The 19,034-nt window shown below is 39.6% G+C and overlaps 2 protein-coding genes across 6 annotated transcripts in view; both read right to left on the bottom strand.

The window, feature by feature from the left end:
• LOC118266426 (hillarin) overlaps window positions 1-19,034 on the bottom strand; it is a 62,966-nt gene that overhangs the window by 39,439 nt on the left and 4,493 nt on the right. For all 4 annotated transcript variants that reach the window (XM_050695072.1, XM_035579881.2, XM_035579879.2 and 1 more), the window contains exons 2-3: window positions 12,624-12,867; window positions 5,806-5,995 (exon numbers count right to left, since the gene is read on the bottom strand). In XM_050695072.1, the coding sequence (XP_050551029.1) occupies window positions 5,806-5,995; window positions 12,624-12,773 (340 nt within the window). In that variant the 5' untranslated portion in view covers window positions 12,774-12,867. The remainder of the gene's footprint in view (window positions 1-5,805; window positions 5,996-12,623; window positions 12,868-19,034) is intronic.
• The window catches only part of LOC118266017 (NADH dehydrogenase [ubiquinone] iron-sulfur protein 5), a 124,920-nt gene that overhangs the window by 105,770 nt on the left and 116 nt on the right, over window positions 1-19,034 (bottom strand). Inside the window, exon 1 of one of the 2 annotated variants that reach the window (XM_050695077.1) lies at window positions 3,835-3,839. The exons of the other annotated variant lie outside the window; for it this stretch is intronic. The gene's annotated coding sequence lies outside the window, so the exon portion shown is untranslated. Of the gene's footprint in view, window positions 1-3,834; window positions 3,840-19,034 lie in introns of those variants that run through there. 2 annotated transcript variants of the gene reach the window in all.

Here is a 19,034-nt window from a genome sequence, read left to right as displayed (position 1 = left end):
AAAACTGACAAGATAACATCTACATATAGAGCACCCAGAAACCAATTGGTATAATTATACAACACTGATCACCTCAATACTAAAACAAGCGAAATCGGTTACAAAATTCCAATTACATTCCTCAGTAAAATAAAACGATGTTTACGGAACTCCTGCGCATGCATTCAACACCTTTCGCGGAGATTACGTTATGCAGAGCGTTACACTCTTACTGCAATGCAATGTATGGCGCAACCGACCGGCAATTTTGTGGCGTTTATCCCTAAATATGGCGCCGTCGGCCAATATGGCTATGGCAGAGATAGTGTTTTAGCTATGGCAAGATTTATGACAGTCCACAGAGCTGATAGGTGTAGCTGTTCGATGTTAGGTAATTCGTAGTTTTTGGCTTGAAATTATTTTCTTTTTTTTTTAAACATTGTTCACTAGATCTTTCTCCTGTGTCGTGGGTGTGTTTATAAACATAGAAGTTCACATGCACATCTCAGACCCGAAACAACAATTTGTGGATCACACAAAGAGTTGCTTTGTGCGGGAATAGAACCAGCTACACGTTGTACGGCAGCCAGTTGGCCACCCATCACGCCAACCGTGCAATCAACAATGCAGTAAATCAGTAAAAACACTTGCTTAAAAATGTTCTTAGACTTTATAAATATTGTCTTACTTCTAAATGGTTTAGAATGAGCTGTACACTATAAAGTGCAGCGAAACACAACAGGAAAAGATTATTCATAATCTGTCCTATATCAAAAGAGATTATTTAATTCAGTTCAATTTAGTCTCAGAAAAAACCAACACCTATAAAGGCCTTTTTCCTTTAAGGATAATGTCGTCCAAAATATATAAGAATGTCAAATGGATATTACGAGCAGTGATATCACACAACATTAATTTATTTATAGCTTGCCAAAAATATAAATATGTATTAGTATTACATTATTTTCTACTCCAAGATTACCTCGTTGGTCAAGTGGTCGTCATTCTTGGGAAGTTTCGCAACGGACAAGGGGTCTCGATTCCCGGGTCGGGCAAAGTATTAGTAGGGAGTAACACAGAGTCTGGTATTGTGCCCAGTATATAGCAATAATTTCACCCCCTATCACATGGGACTAATAGCACAAATGGTGAAAAGTGGGTGTACATCGTATAGCGGCTCTCTTTGCTTACCCCTTCGGGATTAAAAGGCGTGCCGTTATCCAATACTACTCGTATCACACACAAGGAAAACGTAAACTGACCTAACCAACCTCCTTACTCAGCTCAGTCTTAGCTAATATCCATCACCAAATCTGGCAACACCGACACGAATTTTCAAAGGAAAAAAAATAAACTCTTACATATTCATGTCACACTATAAACTAGAGTTCCTTGTAATGGCAACATTGCGCACGATTCAGGATACCTGCGCATGCGCTTGAGTTGCGAAACTGTCGCTCGTGACGTCACAGCGACCTTCTTAATGTCGTTTACTTGGAACATTTAGATTAGAGACGAAGGTTTAAGTAAAGAGAAGTTAAGTTTAGTTTAAGTGACCCAGATTAACGACCTTACTTTAGTAAACGATCTCGTATTAGAATCTTGTGATTGAGATTAGGATTTTTGATATTAATTCTATTGATTGAACTTCTGTCAATATGTAGATCGATCTAGAGCTGTTGAATTAAGATCGGGTATTAATATCAGCGGTAGGAGCGCGACCCTCAAAGAGCCATAACAGATGGTGCCCAGTAGGTCTGATGCCTGATCAGGAACTGCGGACTACCTAGCGGGTTTACCGGGGCTCCGGTCCGAAAAGCGGGAGTAGGAACGGGGTGGTTTTTTTGTCAGTAAGAGCCTGACACTTCGTTTCGCCTCACCCAGGGCGGCAGAAGTCAGATTAATGTGTGAATTATCAGCAAGTCATTTATGAATAGATGCATGTGATATAGAAGAGGTTTATATTTATTTATTTATCTTATAAAAGTATACAGTAGTAGCAGTAGTAGTAGTTTTTGGCGAGTTTAGAATTAAGGCCACTCGCCTTAAATCTAAACTCGCCAAACTGTTACATTTGTTGGCGAGAGGCGCTCATTACATAATTTTATTACATTAAATAAAAATAAGTAGGTACAATGCAATTCAAATTATGCTTATATTATACTTAGATTTAAATTGTTCTACATACACATACAAAAATCTAGTGTAGAATAGAATATACTAGATTTTTGTAGAATGGGAAATTAATATATTTTTGTTTTGGTTTTTGTATGTATTCTATTCCCCAAATTAAGTCAAATAAAATGATAAAGCCATCTGTGTTCTCATCTTTTTAATGGGAGAATATATTGTGCTACCCTAACATATTATCTTTAAAGAGAATTTCGGCTTCAAATCCGTCATTATTTTGTATCGAACTAGTCTAGTTTCTATTTGGACCGGAAATGTGTAAACAGTTGTCGCTTTAGAATTCCTGTGTCGCCTACGATACGTTTAATAGGCTAGTGCTAGTTGTCTGTGACGGAATAACTAACGAATATAGTTTCGACAACTGTCTGTAAAATTGTCTTTTGAAATCAGTGCATTTATAGAAATTATTTTGTATTTTTTATTTATGAAATCTGAGTTGAATTTGATTACCTTTGCCAAACTCTTCTTAATAAGTCTCTTTGTAATAACTATCGTGAGACATATTTAATTAACTAACAAATCACGGTTTACCCACGTATATTAATGGAGAAAAGCTCTACTAATTTCGAGTCACAGAGGGACTCTTCATCATCGTCGCCGCGTCTGCTCACGCTGCTCATGATGAAGAGCCCCCCTGTGATTTATAGTTAATTTAGATCCGTTTACTTAAACCTTAATAATCTGCTCAAAGCTTTAATGCAAGGATGCTTGGTACCTTTGTAATCAAATATACGTGAGAACAATGTTGTATGTAGGTGCATATTGACAGGTTAGTAATATATTTTCAATTTTATGTAAAACAATCGTTCGCGTTGGCGTTCCCTAATTGATGGCTTGTTATAGTGGTGTAACGAATTGATGTGTGTCAAGACAAGATTTGTTTACATTTAATATTATCTGAAGCTTAAGGAATTTCAAACTCGGTTTAGATTTCATAACGCCTTGCCTTTTAAACTCGGAAGGGTCGAAGGGGTAGTCAGAGAAGCGCGTGTAAAATGTAATACCGACTTATCGCCAGTGATGTTACGAGTTTAAGGGTCCAGAAATGTGCTTTGCTACGTTGCTGTGTTCCACCAATTATATTCATTGGTACACATAGCATAGCACTAGTGGAAACGGACTCAGCTTTTATGGAAAGATGCGTGCTATGGATTGCTTTCTCTCTCTCAGTATAAACTATAATAATTTTACTTTATAAAAAGCGTACATTATTCAGTGCTGTAACAGAGTTCAGATTGCATTGCATTCCTACCATATTATGGAAGAAATGGGTGCTACTTTTTTTTTCAAAAAGTCATTAACAATTTCTACAAATGGCCGTACTTTTGAAGGTAAACTCAGTATAGGGTCCAAAGGTCCGACTAGTACCGAGCTTTAGGTCACTGGGCTGCCGACAGTGGAATGTGGCCGGTTGTTTTGCAACAAGTTCTCCGCTCCCCTTCTAACACACACTGACCTCTCGCTCTCCCACACGAATGGACCCGAAGTTTCCCGAAGTGTGCCGAAGTTCAAAAGCTTTCGCATAACATCGTACCTTCTTCGGAAGTAAGACTGGATTCTTGCAAGTTCTGTTTGTTATTTATGCCTTTTTGATGCGGATTTGTGATAGACATTTTATTTGTTAAATAACGGTATCTTGCACGGTTTTAACACATACCTGTCTATTTAAATTCTTTACACGTTTATTTATAACCGTTGTGGTTTAACCGCTTTGTGGATTTTAGCAGAAATTACTAAATTTTGTGTCGTTTATTTTAGGGGGGAAAATCCAATCCAATGACTTCTTCCGCCTTGGGCGAGGCGAGAGGCTTGCAGTCTGACTAAAAACCATCCAGTTCCTACTCCTGCTTTTCAAGACGGCGCCCCGGTAACCCGCTAGGTAGTCCGCAGCTACAAATTTTGTGTCCTATTTCAATGAGAATGAGTTTGTTTTACGTTTAAAGAGATCGAAACGAGAGCACGTTCGGCGCTCTGATTGGTTGCTTTATTCGCACCGGCCAATCAGTGCGCCGAATGCGCTCTTGTTTCGTTTTCGTTCAACGTAAAGCAAACTCGTACTAAGGGTACAGTAATCTATTTCACAATATACTAATTATTTTATATTCTTTTCTTCTCCTCTAATAATATCTTCTGATTTATTTCGTTGCGGGATTCAACACAGTCATTCATGTCCCTGAGACGCGCCGGACTACAATGTTCCGGTTTTTTCATGGTTGTATCTACTGTAGATCCTGGCTTACAGGAATACCAGAGGTATGGGACTTGTCCCAATAAAAAAATATACTAATTACCAGACGGAATGGCGCGATGACCATCAATAAAAAGGTGCAAAAAGGTTACAATAAAAAAGGTTGGGTGTGACACCGATAAATTAATGATACATTCATCTGACATGACCACAGAGTGACGTTATTTCGTGCTTATGACGTCAGAGCCGCACGCGCATTGCTCTTGATGTGGCTTGACGAATTTTAAGGTGAAGAGATGAAGTAATTTTAACTTGAAGTTAGTTAGTAATGCGATATTTTAAAGAATTGACTGCATGATAGGTGCAATGACTGAATAGACATTTCCAGTTCCAACCAACCATACCTATAACGGATTTCATTTCAATCGGTTCAGGAGTTTGATAAAAAGAGGTTTAGTAAAAAAATCAGTTTACCATCTTTTTTTCCCCTTAGGAGTAGAACTTGACGTCATAAAAGCTTCATGCATGCAAAGTCTCAGTCCGATCGGTTTAAAATTGACAAAGTTCCATCGCCTTCGGGGTAGAATTAATGAAAATCCTTTCTTAGGCATCCGCCTATGTCATAACATCTGCCTGCTTGCCAAATTTTAGCCCGATCCATCCAGTGGCTTGGACTGTGCGTTGATAAATTACTGTCAGTCAGTCAGTCACCTTTGAGTTATATATATATTTAGATAGATAACTAAAAGTCCCAGATTCCTTAGACAAAGGATTGATGCAATGATTGATTGGAGCCCGCCAATGATTTAGAGTCATGGAGTCATTGTGTGATCGACGTCTGATTGCAATAAAACAATGGCTGCCCTTGCACGGCGGCATTGTCCCCGTTTATTGACCAGCTCTGTTTATTTACTATAGAAAAAGAAAATTCATTCATCTATTCAAACTGGCATAAATGGGTATTTGTCTATTTGACTCCAAAAAATGATGAAATAGATGTTTGTTTCTTTCCTTCTTTTCCGAAACGCCTGTCTATGAAATTAAGGTCTATTGAATGGCTATTGTTTATTGTTAATTAGGTAAATAAACTATTAATTCGTGATCATGACGTAATTATACTGTACGTAATCACAAAAAGTTTTAAGTCCTTAGGTCATTGGACGCGGAATATGATCAGTATGCTTTAGGTACGGCATTGAATGAATTGATCTGTTTGTAGCTTTTAACATCTAGACATCAGCTAGGACTCTAAAGGACGAGAAAACTATGTCCAAACATTTCATTTCACAGCTGGTGTTTATTGGATTGTTTGTAGAATAATTTTGAGTATTCGGATGCCAAAATTTCAATAAATGTGTAATGCATTTTTAGGTAATTTCTTTTCCTTACCTACAAAAAATAGAAGCAAGTATTGAAGAAGAATAAGAAGAAGATAAAGTATCACTTACATTCATTATCGTGGCTATTTCTGGCGTGTCCTCGAATCTGTTCGTTGACATAATTGTTACTCTTGGGCACATTCAGTGCGCTGCGGATGCCCACAGAAGAGTTGTCCAGATGTCCAGGCCCGATTTTGGGCACATGACTGGAACAGTAAACTTCTTTGTCTTCTGTCCAGTGCTGGTTATTGTAGTATGTCTGTGGAAGAAGAGAAGATTAGGTTATTTGGTGGAAATTCTGTAAATACGTAAAGTTTTTTGAGTGGACATTGATTAAAGACGGGTTGCCGGGGCTCCGGTTCGAAGAGCAGTAGTAGGAACAGGGTGGTTTTTAGACAGTAAGAGTCTGACACTCCCTTTCGCCTCACTCAAGGAGGGAGAAGTCATTGTATATACAAAAGCAGCCTAATATTACATGAAAAGAAACCGAGTTTAATTTCACAAAGCTCTCGTTTAAAAGCATGATTCATATGAACAACAGTAAAATTACGTCACTTTTGACTCTTTTATTGGTCAAACTGATTCATTTTACACAAATTATAGCCAACACAATGGTTGGTAACCAGCTTAAAGTGACCTTCGATACTTTAGACCGTGAAATGGATCAATGGGTCACATTAAATTGGTGTTTTATGAATGGGACTCGGTACGGACAGTTAATTTGTGACAAAGTGAATGTTTTTATTGGATTATTCATTGAATATAACTTTGTATTGTCGGTCTAATATATATTTTTCCAGTTTTGTGTTTGGATTCGTATTGATGTATTTTTTTTATTATTTTTGTTTGTGTTCATACCAAGTTCAAAATTGTAAGTCTGTGATGCAACACATGCCTTTTTTGGCATGTTTCTGCTGAAAGCAGTAGCTAAGTCAAGTTGTTCGTATCCCATTACAAAGGGCAATGCTACAATCTAAACAAGTTTCAGAAATATAAGTTATTAGCAAACCCGGCGAACTCGAAAAACGACGGTGAAAAAACCATTCTTGACTGGGAAATCTAACCTAATACCTAATATAATAATCGACGGTTACACATGCTTACTTGTTCAAAAAGGCAAGTAATTTCATATTATGTTTCAAAATTATTTAGTTGACTAAAATGCCTATATAGACAAGTGGCCCACAAAACGCTCCGCTAACAAATAGAGGTGTGTATGCATTTCCCATAACCGCGCGTCAGTTAACTGTTAATTATCGTTTACATCAAACTGTTGTGCTAACTGAACAGTTAGAGGAACTGAATTAAATTAATGACGTCGGAATTTAAACCTAATAATTGATATATTAAAACCTTTTTTGCCTTTAAAGGCTTTTTTAGATACATACGTGTACTTAGTTTACAGAAAATAAGACCTTGTTACAACAACTTTAGTGTTTAATTTTCAGTGTCTTTAATTGAAGGTTTTCACGTCACTAGAAGATTAGTTAATTAACTTGTGAAAGTTACGCTGATTGGACTAATATGACTCTAAGCGATACTAGCGCCATCTAGGAAGTGCAAAATTGAATGTTTTAATTGAACAAACTGTTTATTTATGACAAAATCAATATTTTTTTATGTGTTTATATGTAAGGCAATGAATGAAAGCGTCAATGTCAAGATTTTGAAATTCTAATTATTTTTAACATACCTACCTACCAAAAAAAGCAAGCAATGACATACGGACATAATGTAACATTAATATTTTATATTCGGCTGAGGAAGTTGTAATGAACGTCATTCATTCATGTAATACGTGTTATGAGTATAGAGCACGTATCACTCTCTTTTAGGTTAAGCTTCACATAGTGCGGTTGGTTAATGGATGGGTTTCTGGTTGCCGTTGCAAATAAGAACTTTTATGGGATTGTCGTTTTTTATGCGATAGGAAGCTGAATGAGCAGATGGATCACCTGATAGTAAGCAATCGTCGCAACCCATGGACACTCGGAAAATCAGAGGACTTAAAAATGCATTGTCGTCCTTTGGGGCAAATTACAATGCAAGCGTTGTTTCACGTCGGTTTTCTGTGAGGCCGTGGTATCACTCCAGTCGAACCGGCCCATTCGTGCCGAAGCATGGCTCTCTCACGCAATATATTGTGATCAAAATTCTGAATGAAAATGTTATATTGTATGTAGGCATATTCTTTTCATTAAAACTGGTGTTAAACAAACAGATTAAGGCCATATGACACACCATCAGATCACACACACTGACTCATGCTACGGCCGGTATTTACTTACATTTAATAACTGTGTAATGTGCGTGCAAATAATTATATTGTGTTCTTAATGAACTCTGCCGTGTACCTTGACCTCGGCTCTTTAATTAAGTAGTTGTATAAGAATATAAAATATGAGTATGTTAGAATTTTAATTTTTAACAGAATGTAGCTTTTTTTGAAGAAGTTGCCTCAACACTAGACGGTTACTTTTCTCCTGTGTCGTGGGTGCGTTTACAAACATACATGCATGCGACACCCAGACCCGAAACAACAATTTGTGGATCACAAAAAGAGTTGCTCCGCGCGGGAATCGAACCCGCTACACGTTGCACAACAGCTATTTGCCCAGCCACCGCGCCAACCGTGCAGTCCAGATTTGAATTCATCGTTAACTTTATATTTTGTTTATATATGTCCAGCAATTCATCATTATTATGTCAGCTATAAGACGTTGTGCTGAACATAAGATTCTACCAGTGACTTCTGGATCGGCTGGTTAGAAGCAACCTGCCTCCAGAGTCCTGCGTTTATGAGTTCGTCAAGCTTGTAAGTCATTGGGGAGGCCAATGTAATTAATGACGTCTTTATATCAAATTCAAAAAGAAAAAATCGCAAAGACGCGCATTTGGCACGATTTTTGCCAATTTGCAAAGAGGCTCTGTTAAACGAAAACTGCGCCTCTACGTCTATATATCCCGTTCTTATTTACATTTTAATTGTAAATGCAAGTATTTACTGAGACATTCCTCAATGTACCGCTAATACTTTTAAATACACAATTAAACGCAAAACGGTTTAACTAATGAATGTCCGTGAATCTCGTGACTTAATGCACATTTTTCTGCTAACGTTCTTTTACATATTCATTTTGTTAATTTAGTGTGATTCTAGAAAATAGATAGTATGGATCTTAACCGCGGTGTCTTTTGCATGAATGACAAATGCTAAAAATTATGTAACGTTCATAAGCCTATCTAAGCTCTCCGTAATTTTTGCTGGGGTAGGTAAAATTTTATTGGATAAAGGATTCGATTCATGTATGTAAGAATTGTCTTTTGATGTGAAGGACTAAGTGGAAGTCCAGTGTTCAACAGTGGATGTCTTCAAGCCAATAATGGTGATGATGAAGAGTTGTTAGTAACTGATACTAAACACAATATCAGCAGTTTCACTAGGACGTTGCTGATATGTCATAGACGTGGAGAGACCGAACCTGTCATAATCTGTGACCCATTAAGCATCAATTAATCAAAACGAGAACTTTTCTCAGTCACATTTACAACCAGAACACAAGCGAAACAGTACTTTATATTAAGTAATTAATTTAAAAACAACAGCTTTTTGTAGCCGGATTTTATAAAATTTGTAGCAAAAAGTTTCAAGATTCTAGAGGTCAGATAAATGCCAACTGGTAATGCCTGAAGGTCGTGAAGATGCGGCGTTACAAGGCCGGGCAGAGACTAGGAAATAGCCATTCTGTTTATCAATAATAATGTAAACATGAGAAACTGGTTTCATTAGTAAAACCGTTGTGTTTATCAAGCTATTTTCAAAAAGCTTCTGCATTATTTTGGTTATTTTTAAATATTTTTTAATCTGTGCTTTGTTGCTGACGTCATAAATATGTCTGTGTGAGAGCGTATGCAAAGAAGAAGGCATGCTGTTAATTTTTGGTTTGAGTAAAAAGTGTGGGAGAGCCATGCTTCAACAGAAATGGGCCAGCTCGACTGGAATGACGGCGGCCTCACAGAAAACCGACGTGATACAACGCTTGCGTTGTGCTTCGTTGTGTAAGTGAGGTTATCAGAGAGAATTGACAAAGGTATTAGAAGTCGCGTTATTTATTACGAAGGTTTAAGTTATAAAACTTGAGAAATAAGTATTCCATGTGGGAGAGCCATAATACCTTTAAGAAACGTTTATTTATCAATGCCATGCTTGAGCATGAATGAGCCGGCTTGAATGGTATAACACCATAGTCACTGAAAACCAGCATGAACATGTACCCACATGGTCAAAGTTCGTTACATATTGCTTACCATAAATCAGGTGATCTGGGGCCTTAGTCTGCTATTACAATTGTGTCAGAATGATCGATCACTGAGCAGTACAAGAGGGATGGAGCTATACAACCTACATAGCTGCGTCCCTCTCGCATTGCTCAGTGATCGACCATTCTGACACAATTGTAATAGCAGACTAAGGCCCCTAGAGTCTCCGGCCAGAGGTCGTGGAGGAAGTGGTCGGCGCCTTGTTCCCCCGACTACGGAGGGGCTTCACCCCTCCATCCATGACTCCGCCCCCTGCGGTGCCCAATGCGGGCCACAGCGACGACGACGACGACATCGTTCCGGAGGTGACCGAGGCAGAATTGAGAGCGGCGGTGCGCCGGATGGGCGCCAAGAACACCGCCCCAGGACCCGATGGCCTGCATGGCAAGGCGTGGGTCCTGGCCTCGGAGGCTCTCGGGCCTCGATTAATAGGTCTCTCCAGCGCATGTTTGGAGAGGGGCCAGTTTCCACTTCAGTGGAAGACGGGAAAACTGGTCCTCGTGAAGAAACCAGGGCGCCCTGTGGACTCTCCGTCCGCGTACCGGCCCATTGTGCTGCTCGACGAGGTGGGAAAAGTCTTCGAAAGGATCATTTCGAACCGCCTCGTCGCGCACTTGTCCGAATTTGGGCCGGACCTCGCGGATGGCCAGTTCGGCTTCCGCAGAGGGCGCTCTACGGTGGACGCCATCATGCGCGTAAGGGACCTCACGACGGGGACTGCAGTGTCCAGGGGTAAGGTCGTCGTGGCGGTGTCTCTAGACATCGCCAACGCCTTTAACTCCCTACCCTGGAGCTGCATACTAGGGGCACTTCGGTACCACCGGGTGCCTACCTACCTCCGTCGTGTAATCGAGGCCTACCTGTCAGACAGGTATGTTACGTTCCCCGGTCACCAGGGCGAGTGGAACAGGCGAGAAATGTCGCGCGGTGTTCCACAGGGTTCGGTTTTGGGGCCGCTCCTGTGGAACATCGGTTACGACTGGGTGTTGCGCACCGACCTCCCGAACGGCGTCAGCGTAATCTGCTACGCCGACGACACGCTGGTGCTAGCGCACGGGAGGTCGCACCAGGCGGCGGCCAATTTAATGACGACAGCGGTTGCGATAGTCGTTGCAAGGATCCGGCAATTGGGACTCGAGGTGGCGCTCCACAAGTCCGAGGCCATGTGCTTTCATGGCCGCGGGAACGCGCCACCTCCAGGTGGGTCCCAAATAACGGCAGGAGGGGTTACCATCGGCGTCGAGACGACGATGAAGTACCTAGGACTCGTCCTCGACAGTCGATGGAACTTCGTGGAGCATTTCCGACGTTTGGCTCCTAAGTTGGAACGGACGGGGGCTGCGCTTAAGCGGCTCCTGCCCAACCTCGGGGGCCAAATGCCTCCTGCCGGAGGTTGTATGCGGGGGTCGTGCGGTCCATGGCCCTCTACGGCGCCCCTGTGTGGGCGCCGAACCTGATGCGGCGGCCAACTCGGACGCTGCTCACGTCCCAGAGGGCCATGGCCATCCGAGTGATCCGTGGATATCGCACGATCTCCGGGGAGGCGGCGAACCTCCTTGCCGGATTACCGCCGTGGGATTTGGAGGCGAAAGTGCTCGCGCGCGTCTTTAGTCTGCGCGCCGACGCGCGTCGCCGGGGCGAAACTCCGCTGCCGCGCCAGATTAGTGCGTGGCGGGACGAGCTCCGGCGCGATCTCATGGCGGATTGGCAGCACCGACTGTCGCAACCGAGGGCTGGGCTCGCTGTCATTGCAGCGGTAAGTCCCCTCTTTGAGGAGTGGCTAGAGAGGCGCCATGGCGTCCTCACCTACCGCCTGACGCAGGTGCTTACCGGACATGGGAGTTTCGGTAGGTTCTGTTTTTGATTGGGCGGGAGGAAACGCCCGGGTGTCATCACTGCGAAGACCGCCCGGAGGACACGGTGGAACACACGGTTGCGGTCTGCCCTGCGTGGGCTGAGCACCGCCGTGCCCTCAGGGAAGTGATCGGCGACGGCGACCTCTCGCGTCCGGCTTTGGTTCAGACCATGGTGCGGAGCGAGGGGGACTGGGATGCCGTCTCCTCCTTCTGCGAAGCAGTTATGCTAGCTAAGGAGGAGGCGGGACGCGTGAGGGAACGAACTTCCTCACGCTAGCCGACGCGAAAGACACTCCGGGCGTCGGGGATCGCGTGACGATCTCCGGCCACCGTAAGTGCGGGTCTGCGGACGGCGAGCAAGGGTAGCTCGCCGCCCGACCAGAACCAGACCCGTGCGTGCGGCGCGTTGCGTTCCGCGCGCGCCTCAAAGAGCCATCAGACCACCACAGATGGGGCCCAGTAGGGCTGATGCCAATCCGGAGCTGCGGACTACCTAGCGGGTTTACCGGGGCTCCGGCTCGACAAGCAGGAGTAGGAACGGGGTGGTTTTTAGTCAGTAAGAGTCTGACACTCCCTCTCGCTTTGCCCTGGCGAGAGAAGTCATTGGATGATTTTCCCCCGAAAAAAAAAAAAAAAAAAAAAAAAAAGACTAAGGCCCCTGTTTGCTTGTTTGCTCCCTTAACTTAGAAAATAAATAATGAAAGAACTCACCTTCAAAGTCAGCTTGGTCCCACAGACAGCACATTTGAAGCAGCCACTATGGAAGAAGGTGAAATCCTTCAGCGGCCCGACCCTGTCCACCTGGTACACAATCTCATTGCAACGAAAACATGTACTCTCATAGAAATTCGGCCGATACATTATTACTCATTAACTGTTGTTCTATCACCTCATACTAACATCACTAACACTGTGTCAACACTTCACTAACACTTTAATACACTCATTCGGGCACCTGGAATTTTATAACTTTTTGTCAGTATAGAGAAAATAAGATTGATTTTATATACCATAATTATTTTATTAAGGAAACAAGATTCGTTCGCGGTCTTTAATTTTCTTCTTTAAGACAGTATTCGTCTTTTGTCAATGATTTAAGAATTAGAACAGATTAACGTAACTAGCATCGATTTCAATTTGACTCAAAATTACTGCCACATGACTGCCAATGCCATCAATGTTGACTGATTTCCTTTCAACAGTTTTCAGTCAGCAGTTAAAGATTTAACTCAAAATTAATTAAAACTCTTCAAATGCTCTCCGGGTAATGACATTATTCAATTGACAGTTATTTTTTTTCGTTGCATTCTTAATTCAAAGTTTGAAAAGGTTTTGTTGAAATAAGGTTTTAATGTTTAATTTATGTTTAATATTACTTGGTTTTCATTACGTTTTACTACTAAGTAATTTAATTTATCGCTACTTAATGCTTTATTACTCAAATGTGCATTAAAAACTGAATCATGCTGTAATGAAATCGAAGGGAAAAATAGTATGACTCACTAAACTTAACTACGAGTTAAATCTGCTTTATTATGCATTTAAATAAGTACAGTACGGTGACCAAATTCATCGTTCCCCTTGGACACGCGATTATATTGATCGTGAAACACCCTTACTTAATGACCACTACGGTTCATTGACCCCTTCATTCATAACAGTCATCAAAAATGTATTAACTGTTCAAGGCTGGTTGGTGTTTGTAATAGTTAATTCGTTTATGTAACAGTTTTGTTCTTAGTAACTGAGGTAGTAGAATAGGGGACTTAGTTCATAATGTTTTATTATTTTCAGGGACGACAGGCCCTCGATATCGAGACAGCATCGCACTCATGATGCAAATGTGGGACTAAGATAAGTCATTAGATGATTTTCTCTTTTCAAAAAAAGGTATGCTTATGGTATGGCACTTATTATCGGGCATCAAGCATTTTTCCTACGGATAGTAGAAAAAATATCGTGGCAAATCTTCATGTACTGAAATGCTACTTAATTTTAAGTTGTACTTAATTGTAGTGCTATCTCTGTCATTTCATAAAGAATTTGTAGCGACATAACTATTCTTGAGAGCGCCTTAAAATTGAGTGGCGTTGGAGTATTTGTCTTTTACAATAGATAATTGGATTAATAAAGAAGGAAATGTGAAGTTACTGCTGCCAACAATAATTTAACCTTTAAAAGACTAAAAGACAGTACTCTCTCATATTCTATTCACTTTCCACGGCATATCATCGAGCCATTGATGCGTTGCATCACTGCGGTTGTAAATTTTCGCAACGAATGCCGTTCCTCATTCTTGGAGGCTGTGCGCCTGCTGGTTGCGTGCAGCCTCTGGGGTTGTGTGGTGCAAGCGGTGAGATTAAGCGGAGTAAAACTAGAGGACATTGAGTAGTGGATGTAGTAGTAGTAGTATGGTTGAAAAAAGGGGAAAGAGAAATAAGTTACTGGAACTGCGCATGTATGAGATGCCATTAAAAGACTTAAAGACATGCAAAATTCAAAAAAGGTTAAATATTTAAAATAAATAGGATTATCTTATTGGAGTATCAAGACTTCCACCATCTCCTAAGATTTGAGGAGAGTGGACTGTCATAAACACTACATACACTATACTACTTTCCTATAAATTAAGCTCCATTTGCGGTATTGACAGTTGCACAATTATTTTGTGTATCACATCTAGCACTATCCTAGCGATACATAGCAATACTAATCTCGCTCAATCTTACAACTTGGGCCACACATCAAAGTAGTCGGTAAAGTATTGGAACGTGCAAGCGTAATGATACCTTGCCTTAGTATTTATGTGTTCCATACTATTAAATGGTCGCGGCAAAAACTGCGGCAATTATGAAAACTACGTACATCGTACATAACGCACTAGTTTACAGGTTAACGGTGTTGGTAGCATGATATTGGCATATATTAGTGACTGAGGATACTATAGGTGAAGTAGACTATCGAAAAAGATAGTAAAGGATCCAAGTTAAAATAATAAACTCCTATATTTGTTATTAAAAATGTGAAGATTAACCTGTTCGTCTGTCTGTCACGCTTTTACACTTAAACTACTGTATTGATATTGATAACAATTGGTATAGAGGTGGTTGTTATTAAATTGTTTTTGAATTATGACACACACGTAAGCTATTGCAATAAAATATGGGGAATTTTAGATATTTTTAGATTGAATAATATACGAAAATTTTAAACACCATTTTGGTCTTTTGTCTAGTTAAGTCTGTTATTGCTAAATTGCAGGCGTATTTTTTATACGTTTTTGAAATCCGGGTCAAATAAAAACCAAAAATAAAAATAAGCCAGACTTTTGATTCTAAATGTGTTATAATTACGACCGTGAGAACCTATTTAAAATACATTTTTTTTCTATATCAATATACATAAATATTTATGTTCTACATAATATCAATTTTATTATTTGACTAGACTCTAGATTCTAGAGGCACGATAGTTTCTAAGCTAAATGGAACAAAAAAAGTGCTTTACCATCCTTTTACCGAAGCAGTTCAGGGTATATTGAACCATTTTCACACATACATCAACAGCTTATAAGTGGCCACTGCTGACCAAAGGCCTCTTCTCACGCGGAGAAGGTTTGGGCATTAATCACCACGCTTGCTCAATGCGGGTTGGCAACCATCACTCATTCAACCATCTTATAACTTGAGAAATGCTATCTGCACATAATATTTTAATATTTTTTGTATGTAATAGACCGCGATTAAAATAACCGTATTAAGGTACCCAAAACCGGAGGAAGGGCACTTTAATAATTAATTTAATTAGTCAATTTTATGGTTTAACAACATAATTTAAAATCTGATTAAATTGCTATGATAAAAGTCAATTAACGCTGACCAATTCGAATGATAATGTATAAATAATTAACATAATTTATCTTAGAAAAACACGAATTAAAATTACATAAAAACAATATTAATTTTATAGCAAAATTATATTTAGAAAATGTGTTTTCAATAAAAACTTCCTAATCTAAGTAGGCAGCACTTTACAGATCATAAAGTCAAAAAATAAAGGTTTCCTGCCTACCATGAATAACATTAAGGATCATAAAAAGTTGCGAACAAGCTATAAAATAACACCCATTTGTTATGAGCAGATAACATTGGCAAAAATGGAGAATTAAGCAGCTTTTCCACCAGAAATGAGCTATGTAGCTATGCTACGAAGATGTAATAGCTAAGCTGTGAAACTATGTCATCGTCTATGAAGATGCGCCACCGCAAAGTAGCTGTGCGAAGATGCGCAGCTCGAGTATGCGATGTATCGATAGTAGGGAAGCTATCCATAGCACACATTTTTACGCTTGGCTGGCGGGTTGTAGGTCGCAGTGTAAAATATTCGGGTTTATCAGAAAAGACAATTCATAATCTACATACTTATTGAGTAGCTTAACGTAATTCAGAATACATGTACTTTATAATTCATTATGTACCGATTCTTTATCGTTTTTCCCACGGAACCCTATTCGGTACTATTGAAAAAATGATTTTGAAAGCGACATTAAACAGTAATGGACGTAGGAGCAGTTTTTGGCCAGCGTTGGTCAACGGCTCGGCGGGCGGCCGTGGGCGCTGCGTGGGCGCATCAATGATCCTAAAAACTACTTTTACTTTAGATTTCTTAATGTAATCTGGTATTGTACACGGACAGGTGTAATGTTATTTATGTTTGATGATGCTATCGATGGGAAACAGCCCAAGGCGGCTTAGAAGCATTCAGATTGTTATGCAATACTGTCTTGTTGGTTTAAAGTGGTCTAAAGATTTGTAGAAGGATCTAGATTTGTACAGAGTACTCAGATGGGACCAAATTATCAGGTCCTAAAGGTGAGAAGAATTTTCTAAATTTTAAAGATCTAACCTCCTCTAAAGAGGGATGCTTGCATAACATATTGTTATAAGATAAATAACATTATCCATATCTAGCTAAAAAAACAAAATTCTTAGAACATACTACATTATGTGAGCCCTAAGAAATGCCATGAAACACCGAAAACATCTCACTTAAAAATACCTTAAAAGGTCTTTATAAGAACATACTGTATTGCACTACTCTATGCACATAACCAATATAACTAATGCCCTAAGATATGCCCTGAAACACCACAACTATCAACGAACAATGTCAGAACAATTCTCTTATCAAACATACCTAAACCCAAACAATTTCAAACTAAACTAGACTAGGCTAAATACCTAGATAGTGTGGTTAGTGGCACCACATGTTACCACCATTCACCACCATTCACCACCACTTACCACTTACTGAAGTGTGGTCATGTGTGTGATCCATATTCATGAGCCATGTAAGGCTTATCGGTTTATATTTGCATAGTTGCCGTCATATACTGATCTCGTTTAGGCATAGTGAAGTGCTTCATAGTAACGTGGGCTTTGTGAAATAGTTCGGTTAAGAAATCTTCTTTTAATGCCATCTGGCTGATGTTTTTTATTTATTTGAGATTTTTGCACAAATTAAAATTAGCCTTAGGTAGGCATATTACTGGTATAAATAATTCTCTGGCATTTTTTTGAGGAGCTAAATCATCCTATCCTATGACTTCATCTGCCTTGGGCAAGGCGAAAGGTAGTGTCAGACTCTTACTGACTACTCCTGCTTTTTGAGCCGGAGCCGCAGCTCCGATTTAGAATTTCTTGACTATATGAGTATAGTATACGAAATTATACACGCTAACACGCAGGACAAATGAATAAATCTAACGTTAAACAAAATCAGGTAATTGTTAAGAAATTGAGACTTAAAATGTAAATGAAAAAATACTTATCCATTTCAAATAAGATGTAAAACAACTAAAATAAAAGCTATAAGAACCACCATAATTACAATTATTTAGCTCAAGTTTTACAAGTGATCGTATGCTCATGTCGCATCACTAGCAGGTTGCGCACGCGCATAGTAGTCGCCATTGTGGTGGCATGCAGTTTGCCCACATCCCAGTTATAAGGCGAAGGTAACCGAACGACTTACGAATGCTTACATACATACAACATTACATACACGACGCATACATTCGCTTATTAGATAGCAAATATACATTTCTAGAAATTATTCCCTTCGTACGTGGAAAACACCTCATGTATTTGTTATTTTAAAGTAACAATAATTATATTTTATAATAACCATCTTAAAATATACTAAAATAACGGTTTACTCACGTAAATATACTGAGAAAAGCTCTACTAGTTTCGAGTCATAGAGGGACTCTTTCTCATAAACAGCGTGTACGGACGCAGCGACATCGCGCAGCTTACTACTTAAGAGCTTTTCTTAATATATTGAGTAAAGCATTATTTTTAGTTATCAATGACTATTTCTAGCTTAATTGATTATTTAGCTAGAGCTACTACTAGCTAGTAACTAGCGTTAGCTATCAAAGACCGTAGGAACATAAAAGAAAAATAAAAGGTTTTGGTAAGGATTTAAATTTCGATGCACAATTCAAAAAAGAAAAAAAATATTTTATAGTTTTCCGATTATAGAATTTAAATGATTTGATTTAATTTAAAATGATTGAATCATCTTAAATCATCCAATCGATTGCGATCAAATGACACTAATATGCAGAAATTTTCAAAAAAGTTATTTAATCTGCATTTTTTTGAAAAATTTATTACTTCCGTTCTGATTGCACGTAATATGTATAACATCGATAGTTTAGAATGTCCTAATGAATAAAAAGGTGTGTTAATAAGATCGCTTTATGTTATCAATATTATAATAACTTTTGCCCGCGGCTTCGTTCGCATTTATACTTGTTTAACACCGCCCATTCCGTGTCTTCTTTTTCTGATATTATTTTCGCAAAAAACATTTTGAATGTTTTCTAAGAATAAATTGAAATTGGTTCAGCAATTTTGGAGTGAAAACGTTACAAAGAGTCAAGAAAACTTTTTTGCAACACTTATTTTCTTTCTCTCTCTCTCTCTCTCTCTTCCGAGCTACGCTGCAGCTAGTGATTGCCTAACGGGTTACCAGGGCTCCGGCTCGAAAAGCAGGAGTAGGAACAGGGTGGTTTTTAGTCGGTAAGAGTCTGACACTCCCTTTCGCTTCGCCCAA

This window comes from Spodoptera frugiperda, chromosome 7 (genome assembly GCF_023101765.2).
Source record: "Spodoptera frugiperda isolate SF20-4 chromosome 7, AGI-APGP_CSIRO_Sfru_2.0, whole genome shotgun sequence".
NCBI lineage: Eukaryota > Metazoa > Arthropoda > Insecta > Lepidoptera > Noctuidae > Spodoptera > Spodoptera frugiperda.
Note: the sequence above shows the minus strand (reverse complement) of the source record. Positions and strands in the feature narration are given on the sequence as shown.